The sequence below is a fragment of the Drosophila eugracilis genome, unplaced genomic scaffold (genome assembly GCF_018153835.1).
Source record: "Drosophila eugracilis isolate 14026-0451.02 unplaced genomic scaffold, ASM1815383v1 contig_670, whole genome shotgun sequence".
NCBI classification, from domain to species: domain Eukaryota; kingdom Metazoa; phylum Arthropoda; class Insecta; order Diptera; family Drosophilidae; genus Drosophila; species Drosophila eugracilis.
In genome coordinates this window covers 223943-239549 of record NW_024573558.1, presented here as the reverse complement: position 1 = coordinate 239549, position 15607 = coordinate 223943, and the positions used below count along the sequence as shown (strand labels likewise).

General features: G+C 44.4%; 1 protein-coding gene across 2 annotated transcripts in view; it reads left to right on the top strand.

Annotated features, from left to right (window-relative positions):
• Nucleotides 1-15607, top strand: part of LOC108104225 (guanylate cyclase soluble subunit beta-1) — a 46502-nt gene that overhangs the window by 7212 nt on the left and 23683 nt on the right. For both annotated transcript variants that reach the window (XM_017210172.2, XM_017210171.2), the window contains exons 4-15: nucleotides 9920-10020; nucleotides 10123-10241; nucleotides 10824-10973; nucleotides 11093-11393; nucleotides 11891-12112; nucleotides 12191-12302; nucleotides 12521-12686; nucleotides 12894-12976; nucleotides 13441-13611; nucleotides 13733-13804; nucleotides 14013-14178; nucleotides 14350-14487. In XM_017210172.2, the coding sequence (XP_017065661.1) occupies nucleotides 9920-10020; nucleotides 10123-10241; nucleotides 10824-10973; nucleotides 11093-11393; nucleotides 11891-12112; nucleotides 12191-12302; nucleotides 12521-12686; nucleotides 12894-12976; nucleotides 13441-13611; nucleotides 13733-13804; nucleotides 14013-14178; nucleotides 14350-14487 (1801 nt within the window). The remainder of the gene's footprint in view (nucleotides 1-9919; nucleotides 10021-10122; nucleotides 10242-10823; nucleotides 10974-11092; nucleotides 11394-11890; nucleotides 12113-12190; nucleotides 12303-12520; nucleotides 12687-12893; nucleotides 12977-13440; nucleotides 13612-13732; nucleotides 13805-14012; nucleotides 14179-14349; nucleotides 14488-15607) is intronic.

The following is a 15607-nucleotide window of genomic DNA, read 5'->3' as shown; positions in this document are numbered from 1 at the left end:
TATTTATATACGGCTTTGATACGCGTTCAGCTTATTTTTTGGTTACTTCGGGCCATTAGTCGCCCACACACTCAACCAATGACCTGACTTTTTTGGCCATGTCTGTTTTTTTTTAGATATTCATAGGAACATTCTCATTCTCTCACACACACACACACGCCCGCAGCATTATGTCTTTTTCCCTGTTGTTTGCCACACTCACATCACTTTACACACCCCCTCGAACACACGAAACGAAAATCGATCGCATTTTCATGGCAGACATTATGGAAATTCGAGTCGATGTTCGAGAGTGTGTATCTGGGGCTGGGGTAGGGAAAATGGCATTTTTGAGGCTTGTAACGAGTTGAGGGTGCCCGTGCTAATGCGTCAAAAAATGTGCGTTGGCCTGGCCAAAAAAGTTCTGAGCGAAACTCAAACTCCGCAACTTTTTAGCTGACAGCTGGCAACATTTGGGGAATGCAAACTGTGCCGCAGGCAGCGCCAAAAACTCAAACACGAAACCAAACATCGGGCAAACACAAACGAAACACCTGTTTCCCAAGTGCTGTTGGCATCCAACTTAAAATCGCGACAAAGCGAGTCAACAATCTGACTAAAATATATGAAAAACGATTTATTTGCAAAAACAAATTTTTATGAAACTTTACTTTTTGGGTGATTTTGTGTGAAACAAAAACTACGGTCACAAAAACTCAAACACTATTGTTGAATATTATGGCGTTCGCATAAAATCGCAGCACTGCCAGCTCACCCCTCCCCTTCGCCAGGTGAAGTTCTTGCTCAACTTTTTGCATTTACAATATTTTCATATTGCCGCTCCAACTGTCGTCGCCATTTTGTCAACTGTTTTCAGCTCACAGCAAATATTGTTACGCTTTATTGACTCCCGTGATGCGGGCAAGCTGCTCCACGTCAGCTGCAGCCACGCCCCGCTCGCAGGAGCATCCTGTTTCGCCCCCCGGCCTGGACATTTGACACGTTTTCGCACTTATCGCCGAGATTACTTTTTGCTTTGATTGCATTTCTTTGGCTTGACGACGCGACTCCTTTGCTTCATTTATTGTCTGTTTGATTGCTTCATATTTTCGGCCGAAACCTGGTATCCTGGTGTTCTGGTGTCCCGGAATCCTGTATCTGACACTACACTACAATCCCCCGGTTTATTGTTGAAAGTTTTCCGTTGGCGTTTTATGTGCTCTCCACTTTTATCGCTTTATGAATTATGCGTCGCGTGCGTGCGGCCCAAAGTTGGCGGCGTTGCGCATACGCAATGTTGGACCTGACGCCTTCAATTCACTGGCACTCGAGCATTATCGCCATTAATGGCTTGTCAATAGGGCCAGCGACTTGGCCGAGTGTCCTTTCGTGCGTTAAAGGCAAATGGTGTGCAATAATCTAAATAAAACGGAGCCCAAGGAGGCTAATTATAGTCAAGACAACGGGGCAGCCACTTGATTACGATTATGACAAGCCATTAAGCAGACAAAGGCAAAGCGAATGGCCATTATTAATCGACTTATTGTACGGGAATCGGTGGAATGTAAAAGGCGGCAATAGTTATCAGGAAACCAGCCACTTTGGTAACACGAAACCTTGCATTATGTAAGTTTAATTAATATTTAATTAAAAGGGCAGGGTAGCCTTTGACAGGAACATAAAGTAATATGATATATTGGATAGGACTAGGAAAATAATTACATTTTTAATCGATTAAGAAATTACTCAAGGGAGCATTAAGGTTTCAGTTTTATCTAAGTAAAAAGTTTGTCAGTCAGAATTTAAGAATGGAATACCTAAGACCAGATCCGACACAACATTCCTCTTTAAAAAGTTCAATTACAGGGTAAAGGCAAATATTTGCCTTGCAGCCGCCCGCGCTTGAGTACACAGTTTTGGTGTTTCCACGGCCCCTGGCCTCTTGATTCAACTGAGGCCCGCCCGTGGGGTCTTCCCGGGCTTAGATTGCCTTCAGTTCGCTTGAGGACTCCGGCTAATTACATATTCCATGGCTTTTGCACAAAACTAAACACCACCGAAAATTCCATTAATTTGTAATAATAATTCCATGATACAGTGGGCATTAATTATGCAAACTGGTTGCGGGCCGAACCCATGCCTCTGACTGTTTTTAATTAAATGTGGCAGTCGAAATATGTTTGGCCGCCAACTGGGCGCATACGCAATGGCTAGTCACTAGTGTGCCGACTGGCAGGACTCTAAGGGATAATTAAATAACCCGCTAACCAGCAGGAGGAGTGACTGGGCACGTATTTCGCGCATAAATGCATCACTGAAATTTGTATTTATTGCATTTTGCGAATTGCGACACGCTCGCTGCTCCTCTCTGTGTGTCCGTGTGCGAGGTCCTTTGGGGCAGAGGGCAGGACACGTCGCTTAAAAGCAATTTATTTCCCCCATATGAGAGGGTCAGCTGCTGGCCAAAACCTTTTCCCACCGTCCGCTTTTCACAAGCTCGCGTGAGTGTATGTGTGTTGTTTTTTAATAAAACTAAAAACCGCACAGGACTCTCCCAGAGCGCATTTGTAACATTTCGCAATTGCATCTGGGCTGCTTCCCGAGCGAAATCTACATATTGAAATCATGTCCTCGGATGGCAGCAGACATTTTTCATTTGTCGCCGTCACTTCCGTCCGAGATTTCAACATGCCGATGAAGCTAAAAGGCAAGGCTTCCCGCTCATTTGCATTTTACAGCAAAACAAGACATTTCCCGGGGCAAATGCAACTGCATCAGCAGAAACATCATCCTCTAAGCCGGAAGTGTTGCCATGTGCCTCCTCCGTAAATTTGCGCCATTTGTTGGCCTTGCGAGGTTCAGCCTCTGAGTGGAGCTCTGGCCGCCGGCCATCATTAGGACTAAAATCCTAGAGGGTTGAAAGCCAGAGCCACCAGAGCAAATTTACAGCATAGAATTGGTTCCGGATAGGCGGCCATTGCAAATTGGGTTAGGATGAGAGTTGGCAACTGCTAGTGGAAAATGTAAATCGAATTTCCCGTTCGACTCGATTGGAATTCCATTTTTCAGACGTGCCGGAGAGTATGTTGTAGTGTAGTCAACTTTACACATAGGAAAAGGTCATCTGATGGATTACATTTAAGTTTAATGGCAAATTTATCAAAAATACTAAATTCGGTTTACCCCGATTTTACCCTAAGTACGACAGTATTGTTCCCATAACTAAGCCAAAAATGGACCAAATATGGAATGTCATATCTCGTACGGCTCGTAATTTGATTGCAATGATTCCCAATCGATTTGCATTCAAATCTGGAAAACTTAATTTTCGACCATTTTTCGAAAATATTGATGATGGTACGAATCGATCGAATATCGAGTGATCGAATATCGAGTGATAGGGGTGGTAAGTGGTGGTCGTTAGCAGCAGAAAACAGTCGTTCTTTTGGCTGTGCGACTTGTTTTGACCGATCTAGAGCTAAGAAGCCGAACACAGAACTGCAAATTTCTGTTAAATATAGGTTTCCTGATTTTTCGGCCCTTAAACCGGAGGTAGCAAGAAAATATCTGAACAATAATGATAATAGCAAGTATAGGAGTTTTAAGTTTTGGTTGTTAGCTGCATAAAACAGTCACTGTTTCAGCCGTGCGTCGTGTTTCGACAAAGTTAGAGCTAAGAGACGGCAAGAATCCGGGCTCTAAAAGACGTATACTTGACTTTGGGCCCCACAAAATCAGTTTTTCAGCCATAGCACAGCCAAAAATGGTCCAAATATGGAATGTAATACCTCGCAGGGCTTGTAATTTGATTACCATGATTCCCAATCAAGTTGCACTCGAATCGGGAAAACTTCATTTTCGGCCATTTTTCGAAAATTTTGATGATGAAAAAATGCGAAATTTAGCCGAAAATTGATTTTCCTAATGTCGAATATCGAGTGATAGGGGTGGTAAGTGGTGGTCGTTAGCGGCACAAAACAGTTGTTCTTTTGGGTGTACGACTTCTTTTGACCGAGTTAGAGCTGAACAACCGCAAGTAATAATGCAAATTTCTGTCAAAAATTGTTTTTTTGGTTTTTTAGCCATTTAATGGCTAGCACTCGCACCTAAAACTCAGAACAATTATGTTAAAAACAAGTATAGGAGTTTTAAATTTCGGTAGTCAATTCTTTTGTCAAAGTTACAGCTAAGACACTGGAATAAATCACCGCGAAAATGAAGTATTTTTTCAAAAACTAATCCAATAATGGTCCAATTGAAGAATGTAATATCTCGTTGAGTACGCTTTGTAATTCTCAGCAGATCTACATTTGAACTTGGAAAAGTAAAATGTTTTTAAACATAAACCAGATTCTACACACGTAATCCATTATTTTATTTATAAACTTGCGAAATAATGTCAAAGCATACAGTGTACCTCCCAGAACTCTCAAATTGATAGCTAATCGATTTTTAATTCAATTAAGAAAACAAAAATATTTATTTTGGAAAAATAGAGGATGTTTTTCCCCTACCATATATATATAAATTGAAAATATTGGTTTTTCATCAGCATAGTCCGAAAAAGCATACAAATTAAATAAAGATAATAAACTCGTTTGAAAAACTCGGTTAATGCATTTAATCCGAAGTCCCATTACGCTTTCCCATAACATAAATATTTGAGCAGCACTTGTTCGTCCCGCATGCGATCCCATCAATTAAAGCTAAACCCAACAGCCGTGCGTTCAAACGAAAATCAGCTCGTCAGACAATAACGTTAATTTCCCCGTAAGTCCGCCTAAGGGCAGCTTTAAAAACTAATTGTGTTAAGGGCTCGCAGGCGGCTTAATTTTTTGTTGTCTCCCCCGCTGAAACCGCACCGAAATCGGAAAGCGGCAAAACCAGGCGCAGTGGGGCGGCAGACGACCGCATTTTTACGCAGTGGGAGAGGGGCTCGATGGGATTGTTCGACATTTATCAGGGCGCTTCTTTGGCGGCATCGACAGTTGCTAATGATGTCCTAATTTCGAGATGTCACAGTGCATGCGTAGATAAAAAGTAGATGGCCGGAGGCGAGTCCATCGATGGCGGGCAGTAATAAATGACCAGGAATAAAGACAAAAAGGGAAGAAGAGAGAAAGTTGTGGGCCTGCATATGGACAGATATTAATGGGCCTGGCCAAAAGTGCGATTCATTCACTTTGCTGGCCATCTCCTTTTGGTCCTTTGTCACTAGGTGTGCGACTCACACTTAAGCCTGCATTAAAGGTTAATCATACGCCCCATGGCCGCCGCAGCAGCTTAACGACAGTAAAAATGCTAATCCCCAGCAAAATCGACTCGGCGAAGCCAATGCCACTGGCAATGGCCGTGACAATGATGATGGCGATGATGGGATCCCGAGTCCTTCATCATTAACAACGTACATCACGTCTGCATGTGAATGGCTTGGCAGCGGTTTAACGCTAATCGCATACAAATACTCACGAGACGGCAGACAGGACCACCCAGAATCCCTCAGGAAAGTGGGAGTTTAGGCTGGATCTTCCGGTAGCCGTAGAACTAGGGAATTGGCTTCCTCTGCCTTCTTCCTGATTTGAATAACACGCCTCAGGGATTACCACAAACATACACACTCTCCTAGCCACACATAGAGAAAAATGGGTCATCTTTTAGCCGAATTACCATAAAAAAGGGTGGTACTGCACTTTAAACAGTGCGCTTAAAGGTTAAACTAAAATCTAATTGATAACAATACGTAAATGTAAGATATCAGGATTTTAAAAGGGATACAAATATTTGAACCGTGCAAATAAAGGCCTCTTTAGTAGCACATTCGCCTAGGCAATCGCCAGTTTAGATGTTCGGGGAGTCCCTTGTGGAAGTGCTGTAATTTCGATGTTAATTTCCCGCCCGCCGCTGGCATTCGATTAAAGCGATGCTCTTGGCTAATTCGACTTGACCCTGGCCCAACTGGGCTGCATCCTCTGTGGGTGCACAATAAAACATGTGACTCACTTGAGTTATGTGGCACATTAACTTGCCCGAGTCCTAAGTGGCTTTTAACCTTATTTCGCTTCCGTTTCTGGGCTGCTCTACTCTGGCTCTTGTTCTTTTCCGTTTCTTGGCGCTCGTTGCAGCTACTTGGCAAATTTCAAATGCAACTTGGCTTGTCTCAAACTGACTGCGGCACACTCTTTTCCAATGAGAGCAGCCGTTTAGCTGGCGTCATTAAACCAAGTAAGGCACATTTTGCCGGGAATCCTTTCTCACCTCGCTGCAAGGTCGGGTTGTTTGAGTTTCTGGGACTTCTCTCCATTTGCTCTTTAGCTAAGTGCCTGCCAAGAAAATGCACTAATGTCGGTTAGTTTAAGTGCCTACACATGTGTGTAAAACATTTCTCACAAACAATTCAGGTCAAGCTATTTGAATTTTGAGTCCCGAGAATATTAAACATCGAATTATGTTCAAAAGGAGACTATTTCTGTCTTTGATAATATAAAGTGTCTTACATTACTGTTGCTAAATAACATAAACTAGTAAGTATAATAATCTGAGAAAGCTCTCCTAGATTTGTGACCTCTGCTGTCTGGTAGTTGCATGTGCAAGCCACATCCAGGAAAACTTCTGCGGCGCACGTCAGAAACAGCTGCGGGCTGATTTGTTAAGTCGGAGATGGCGAAACGAGAACCACAATTAGATGCGGGCTCATCTTCTCGTAACGAACTCATTAGGGATTCCCCTCCCGACCGCAGGCAAAGTCAGACTCAGACTCGAATTAGCTGATTGATTATGGATTTTACACACTTTGCGGCTTGCCAGCAGGTCCCACTCCCACGGAGCCAAAGCCAACTTAAAGTTTCAGCTGCCGAAAGTCAACAAGTAGTTCATAATAAAGCGATTTAATGCCCCGCCATAAAAAGTGAGAGTCATGTGGGGAGATGCGAGTGAAAAAGGGAAAATCAAGGGGCGGCGAAGAGTGGGAAAAGGGGAAAACGGGAGTTAGGAAGCGTGTCAGTGGCGCGTAAATTCCACGGTTTGAGCATTCCGGACGGCGATTTTTCATCCCCGTCCACTCAGAGCGTGGGCTGCGAATGGCTCTGCGATTGGCATATTAAATAATAATATTTACACGCGAGAGCTACCGAAACCAAAGCGGTGGCCTGCCAGGGGATATGTACACAGGATATATACCCAGTATATATATACAGATTCGATCCTGGAAAGGCAATGCGCGTGAAACTTAAACCAACAATCGCGAGGGAAAACAAAAACACTTGGGCGTTGGCCTAAGCTACTTAGGCGCGAAATGTTTTCATATTTCTTAGGCGGCTCTCTTGCTCTTTGACTCCGCCTCCCTGCCTCCCTACCTCGATGGCTCCTTGGCTCGTTGGCCGTTTTCGCAGATTAAGCCACTTAGTTTTGGCCGCCTGTCGTTGTCACTGAGTAAACAATATTTAAATGAGTTTAAAGGGGCTGGCTTGCCCAGCGGAAATTGAATTTGTAATGAAAGCGATGGGAGGAAGCTACTAAGTGTCGCCTTGCATTTACCAGGCCAACGCGGCGTATACGCAGTATGAAGATGAAGGCGAAGAAGGAGCCATAAATTGCCTGCGTGTGTGCGTAATTAATTTTTACAGCTCGCATTAATTGACGCTTATGCTGCCGCAAATGTGCCAAATTTAATGGCTAACTTTTTCACTGTGGATGTGTGTGCCCGGGGATTTAATGACAAATTGCATTAGGATAGGAGGAGAGTCGAGCCGAAAAGAGAAAAGAACGTGCCCGAATCCTATGGACAATTTTCGCTTTCTCCACGCACATTAACTTTTTCAATTAAGTTGTCGATCAAAAGGCGAGGCCAGAGAAGCCAGAGAAACCAGAAAACCCAGAGAAACACAGACAGACAGCTCACACAAGACACGCACATTTAAATCAATAAAAATCAATCATACGCAGTGATGGGCGGCAGGTAAGCTGGGCCAAAACGTGCAGCATAATTTAATTTACGGCACAAAATGTTGCCTTGCTGGCACACTAAAAATGATAGACATTTTGCCGGCGGAGTGTTGACTTTATGAAATTAAATTGCGAACAGATAGGAGATAGGAGCATGACGGGCAGAGGATGCTGAAAGCTTCTCACCTCAGCTGAGCAATTAAATGAAACCAGAATTTATTAAATGAGCAAGCTGCAATCTTCACTTCCAGCTCACTGGCCATTTGAGGGACTTTAAGGTCCGTAGTCGTAAACTTTATGTATGCACTTGCCATAAATCTTGGTTTAATTTCGACTCTACCCTCGCTCAACCGCATGCCATACATGCATGAGTATATTTCACAGAGTGTAGAATAATAAATTGTCGGGCGAAAATCAATTTCCATTTTGGTGTGTAATATGCATGAATTTCCTTCGGTTTTCTTGGCAGCCGAGCTCTTTTGCCACATTCCTGTTTCCTATTCAGTGTCCGCTGGCAGTTCAGGAAATTAAAAATCAGCTTTACAATAAAATAGCAGCTACATGTGAGTGACTGAGAAATTGCAATATTAAATGCTTGCTGCTGCAACAGCTCTATCCCCCCTCTGGAGGTGCAAATACTTCTCACTTTTCAGCGACAGCTGCTGACACATTCTGCAATCCAACAGCATTTCGCATCTGAAATGAGCAATAATGAAATACCTCACTTCGCCTTCGCCGGCGACGCTCACCTGCGAGATGCCACGCCCACTTTGGCCCGACAAATCAGAAGTTTTGCGTAGGGAAAATGGAAAAACTTTCGCACGTACAATATCTACTTTTCTATTACTTTTTTCTCTCCTATTTCACCCTTCCCCCCGCCCACACGATTTTCATGTTCAATTCCGCCGCGTTGGCGCTTTTTCCCGACTTTCTCTTGGTTACTTTCGCTGTGCCGGCACGTTGTATTCAATTTGTTTTGGTAACAGCTTGGCGCAAGTTCTATTAAATAATAAAGTCGATTTGCACGATGTTCAGCAGCGGGCCACCGAAGGCTTTTCTTTTTCTCTATTATTGTTATTCAATGCAAATCGCAGCCAAGTTTCCAGAAGGAATATAAAATACTTTCCGAAAATCCAGTTAACTTCTGAGAGAAATTTAAAGGATTTTATCCCCGAAACTGGTCTAAGCTATCATCATTAAGCTCAATTTCGGATTTATTGGGAAGCCAAACATCAAGAAATTAAGAAATCATGACCAACAGGAAGTGCACCCACAGCCAGTTCAGTTTAAACTGCTTGCTCGAGCGAACTGCAAGCAGGAAGTATCTGCTCTGCTTGGTGTTCGGGAACTGCTTGCACTACTAACTTGGGAAGTTACTTAATTCCACAAAATATTATTTTAAGAAACTATAAAGATATTTTTAGAGGAAATCTTCAAATTAGTTTGACTCACCATTCACTAGTTCTTCACTTCATAACTAATATGTTAAGAAACAGGGCATCAGCATTTCATTAGTAAAACGAATACATCACATCCTTATGAATTAATAAGAGCTAGGGCTACTCCTACATCCAATTTCTATAAAAACCCCAAAAGAGCACAAAGAACAAAGCAACGCATTTTAAAAATCCTTTAACGAGCAAAGGAAAGCCGAAACCCTCGCCACATTTTAAGGCTGACCGAGAAATCTCATTTGAAGGGCTTTATTTTGTCTTCATTGCTTAATTAAAAACATAAATATGAAAGAGCATATAAAGTGACCGCCATATGGGCAGCAGCCCGCCAAAAAATACACAGACGGCCAGAAGGGAGGAATGCCGGCCACTCACTCATAAATTCACGAGCACAGAAGCAATTTAATTAAAATTAATGTATTTGCCACTCTCTCTCTTTTTTTTTTTTGCTTTTGCGGGGAAAACCCTTCGCTGTCATTTCATTTTGCGGTCTCGCCCGACTCGATTTTGATGGCTGCTTATTTTTGGCTCGGCCCGGGATCCAGGAAAAAGGCCATGGTCAGCATGGAGGGGCAGTTTCTGGTGCGACAAATTTACGACGATGAAATAACATACAATCTAATTGGAGCAGCTGTCGAGATACTCAGTAAGTAGTTAGCTGGTGTGCTCTGTTTCCGTTTTTTGTTGGTTAAGCATATGTGGGTGGGTCGTAAAGAGCAAGCTCGTTAATGTGTTTTTCTCCTTATAGACATTCCCGCAGATGACATCCTGGAGCTGTTCGGCAAGACCTTCTTCGAGTTCTGCCAGGACTCGGGCTACGATAAGATCCTGCAAGTGCTGGGAGCCACGCCCCGGGATTTCCTCCAGGTAATGGCTTTATTTACTATATACACACCGAACAGTTAACTTAATTGAAGGCCATTTCACACTCATCTACCATGCATCTGGGGCACAATTGCATTGGCCAATCGACTTTGAAGTCATTTTTCATGCTGCTCCCTTGGCAGCTTCCAGTCTCAGTCATCGAGCTCGACATTCGCCATCATTGATAAGCATTAAGTATTTTGCTTGAGCGCACACGACGCCCACTCGAACCGTAACCCATTTCCCTCGACGCCTTTTGTTGCACTCACATTCGATTTATTTTCAATTTTCCACATTTTTCACCGCAAATGCTCCTCGAATCCTTTGTCATAATGAAAAATGAAATTGAATTTTTTCGTCTGCACCACCGCAACATCAACAACGACAATGCCACACGGCGAGGAAACACCACAAGTATTGGTCATCAATTCCTCCTCTGAATTCCTCCTCGGTCAGCATGATATTTCCGAAATACTTTTTACATATTTATCGAATGGCTCTTCGTAAATGATTGTTTATATTTGTTTCGTTTGCAATTCATTTGACATTATTTTGTTGCTCTTTTTCTCTCTGTGCATCTATCAGAATCTGGATGCCCTGCACGACCACCTGGGCACCCTGTACCCCGGAATGCGGGCTCCCTCCTTCCGCTGCACGGAGAAGGATGGCGAGCTGCTCCTCCATTACTACTCGGAACGGCCCGGCCTCGAGCACATAGTCATCGGCATCGTCAAGGTGAGATATATATATATATATCCCCTGCCCCTTTCCCATTCCCATTCACATTCCCGATTCCCAGTCGGAGACCCATTGACGCCTCCGCTCCGGTTATATCTTATATCTATTGCCCACAGGCCGTCGCATCCAAGTTGCATGGCGTCGAGGTGGAAATCGACATTGTCAAGCGCAAGGGAGAGCCCATCGACGAGGCCGAGAAGGAGCGGGCCATCGCCCGGGAAAATCAGCAACTGCAGGAGGACTCGATGGCCACGACGACGACGGGATCGGCAACGGTTGTCCTGGCTCCTTCGACGGATGCCGAGCGAAACAATAATCACAATGGCAGCAATGGCAGCAATAATGGAATGCCCAACAACGGCAACAACGCCAACGTGAACAACAACAACGATGGCCAACAGATTGCCAGCGAGACAGGTAACAGCAAGGCAGAATAAATAATAAAAAGTAGTCGCCCCGCCCCGATTAACATATTGCGGAATTCACAGACCTGAACTGACAATAAATGTAAATTGTATCGACTGCCCGGCATTTATTTATTCATTTATTTGTACAATCCACGGACGTAGTAACGAGAAAACTTTGTGACTTTGCTCTGATTTTAATGATATTCGATGGCTGCTTTTGAGTTTTTAGGAGCTAGAAGCCGTTTTTGTTGAATGAAACTCAATTATGTTGTATGCAGTTAGTATAGGAAGAGTGACAGATATGGTTATTATACTGAAATGGAATTATCTGATCCATTGAATTATGAAAAAGAAATTAGCTTTGCCTTAATTATATTCATCAGATTAATTTGGTTAACTGACTCACTAACTCTGGTAAAAAGACCAGTTTAAACTTTCTCTACTTTAATTTGTAAGCTTATTAACAGATTATACTTACTTTTTGGTAAATTCTAATCATCATTTCAGAGCCCGCCATAGCGCTAAACACGTGTCCCATTGCCCAGGACAGCTTCGATTGCGACGGGGACAAGGAGCAGAAGTGTTTGAGACTGCTGAAGAACAAAAGCGACGACATCGAGCGTTACGACCACGTGCAGTTCCTGATACGGGAGATCAACGTGGCCGCCAAATCCCAGGTGGATGCCAAAAAGGACGAGGTGCCCGATGACATGGAGTTCCTATGCGAAGGTGAGTGCGTTACTCAGACTAATTGCCTGGCTAATCCTGGCTGCAACTTCTGACCTTCTAACTGTCCTCCTCTCACAGCTCCACTCATATCGCCCGCCACATTCTGCAAGGTGTTCCCCTTCCACCTGATGTTCGATAGGCAAATGAAAATCGTTCAGGCCGGCAAGGCTGTGTCTCGAGTAATTCCCAGGTGAGTCCTTGCCGCCGGTTTACACTTCGCCATTTACTTATGAGCCATTGTTTGCGATTAGTGGCCATTAGCAGGATGGCTGGGGCCATTCGACTAAGTGAGGAGCTCGGATTTGAAATGCACAGGGAGAAAAAGGAAGCTTTCTGTTTTCCTTGACTTACCCAACTTGTATTCCATTTTATGTTTAACGAATATTCATTTCTGTGCTCCCCCTTTAGAGTCGCCGAGGAGAACTGCTCCCTGATAGAGGTGGTGGAGGCCATCCGGCCGCACCTGCAGCTCAACTTCGAGAACATCCTGTCCCACATAAACACCATCTATGTCCTGCAGACACGTCAGGGGGCCATGAGCAGCCGGCACGAGCAGCGCTTTCTGAGACTGAAGGTGAGCATGGGCCAATGAGCCATCAAAGTGTCTGGAACGGTTATGAAAATCCAGCTTCCAAATGGACCCTTACGCACAGCCGCCCCTGGCATTAAACTTAATGCTTGGCCTGCCACAGAGTGCGGCATAAAAATCAATTTTATTGCAATGGCCACCTCTCGTTCCCCGCAAATAACAAATAATCTGTTCTTCTTTTGTGCTCCAAAGGGACAAATGATGTACATTCCGGAAACGGATCGGATACTCTTCCAATGCTACCCCAGTGTCATGAATCTGGACGATCTGACAAAGTGAGTATGGGTTCCAGGGAACTCTGCGATAAGGGGTATGGTGGAAGTACGCAAAATGCTTTTGAAATTAATCTTTAAGTAAAAATTCCTTAAGACCAACAAAATTACTCTCCCCCGGAACATTTTTAGGGCTTTGTAAAAATGAAGCTCATGTGTCTTTACCTGGTTCAATTCCTGAGCGGGCTCATATTAAAGACATTAGCTCTTAAATGCGGCATTAGGCAATAACCTAAAGGTTTTACACACGCAGTCAAATTGAAACAAATGCGCCTTCAGCTGGCTGAATTTATGGGTGACATTAAAATGTTGCCTCTTCGCTGTATTTCACTTCGCCTGGCTTCTATTTTCTGCCAGGCGACTTCAAGAAGACTTAAGTAAAACAAAATGCGTGTCATTTTTCCATTTTACACCCACGTGCCTCATCTTTGAACTCACCGGAACGTGGAATGTGTCCTGTTTTCCAGGAAGGGACTCTACATCTCGGATGTGCCGCTGCACGACGCTGCCAGGGATTTGGTCCTGCTCTCCGAGAAGTTCGAGGCGGAGTACAAGCTAACGAAGAACCTGGAGATGCTCACCGACAAGCTGCAGCAGACCTTCCGCGATCTGGAGAGCGAGAAGCAGAAGACCGACAGGTAAATGACAAATGACAGGACCGACTCCTTAATGGCGCGCAATTCTCTCAGGCGCGAAATTGAAATTACTTTTCCATGTTTCTGCATTCTTTCTGCTGCTGTTTCATCCTGGCCCTAACAGGCTGCTCTATTCGGTGCTGCCAAAGTCGGTGGCCAATGAGTTACGACATCAGCGACCAGTGCCGCCCAAACGGTAAGAAAATGCCACTTTACCTTTGTCCTTGGGGGATAAAGTGCACAGAGAGAAAGCCATGCTTTTACATAGTCTTAGTCATATTATATATCCATTATGGGAATGTTTTCCTCTGTGCACTCCTTCCCCATATGCTGCAAAACGCAAACAATTCGCCATATTTGTGGTTGTTTATTTATGGGAAGAAACTTGCTGTGCCATTCGACAGGTACGACTCCGTGACGCTGATGTTCTCCGGCATCGTGGGCTTTGGCCAATACTGCGCGGCCAACACGGATCCCGATGGGGCCATGAAAATCGTTAAAATGCTGAATGAGCTCTACACGGTCTTCGACGCGCTCACCGACTCCAAGCGGAACCTGAATGTGTACAAGGTGGGTCAGAGTTCAAATGCAGGTGCCACAAGCTGGCCATCAGCCACCTGCAATGGCCACTTAATTACACTTTTTACCTGGCCACAAGAATGATGCAATGCCGTCCCCCTTTTCGGGCCACCTCTCAATTTGGCCAATCTAAAGGATTCATTGGCATGTCTGTGCTTTTAGGTGGAAACTGTTGGCGATAAGTACATGGCCGTTTCCGGGCTGCCCGACCACTGTGAGGATCATGCCAAGTGCATGGCGCGAGTGGCCCTCGATATGATGGACATGGCCAAGAACGTCAAAATGGGCTCCAATCCAGTGGTGAGTTTTTGCTTTTACTTTATTTTATAAACTAAAAAGACATTAAATAAGCTTGACAAGACTATGAATTAAGCTCATGGGTCAACTCCAGCTCAAAAACTATGTTTAACAAAAGGAAAACTCGCTAAGTTTCACCGCAATTGTGTTTCAATCTCGGCTTTGCTTTTTATCGCATTTAGCATATTTTGGCATCGTTCTTTTGTGGCACAATTTATGCAGCGTTTGCCGAGCAACAGAAATGCATTCACAACCGGCAACTTATGTTCAAGTTGCTCAAGTGCCCGCGGATGAAAATATGGGGCTGGGATGGAAAGGGGGGCTTTTCTTTTCCAGGGGCCGTCACTCTAATTGTGCGCATTGAAAGTAGTTGGAAAATTGTCTCGCTCGTGTTTTTGTTCGTTCGTGTGAGCATGCAAGTTGCAGCATGTTCGCGCAATTTGTTGCTGAATGCGCCATTCTCCATTCGCCATTCGCCATACGCCATACGCCATTCGCCATTTTGAGCAACAGCAACTCAATGGGGCATAAATTTCAATGTCTATGCCCCATCCCCTGATCTCTTAACCCTCGACTGGCCGGATTGAGTGGCAAGTGCACGTAAAATATTAACAACTCGTGGCAGCAGGGCAAGTGCGAAAAAAGTTCATTTAACAAAGTTTCTCACTCTGCCCGGCGAAAGGCGAGGGCGAAAAGTTTCGGATAGAAAACTGCGAAAATTGCTAAAATTAATTCAAAATTGATGACACACAATGTCAAAGGACGCAGCACGGACCATGGTACATGGTCTCGGATCCTTGCCAGTGGCCACTTGACCGTCAACTGTCACCAGAGACGTTGAAACTTGGCCGAGGATGAGGATGAAGATGAGGATGAGGATGAGGACGAGCAGAAGGCCTCCTGCCTGCTGTTACTATCTTTTTTTTGGCTTAAACACTTTTGCTTTGAGTGCTCGGGCTTAAAATACACTGCACACATGCAGGGCCACAGATATAGAGATGAAAAAAGGGGAAAGGAGAGGCGGTGGCTGATCCACAGGACGAGGCGAGGACGAGGACGAGCATGAGGATGAGGACGAGGATGCGGATGCCCCACTTGATGGCATCCTTCACAATTACAGCAT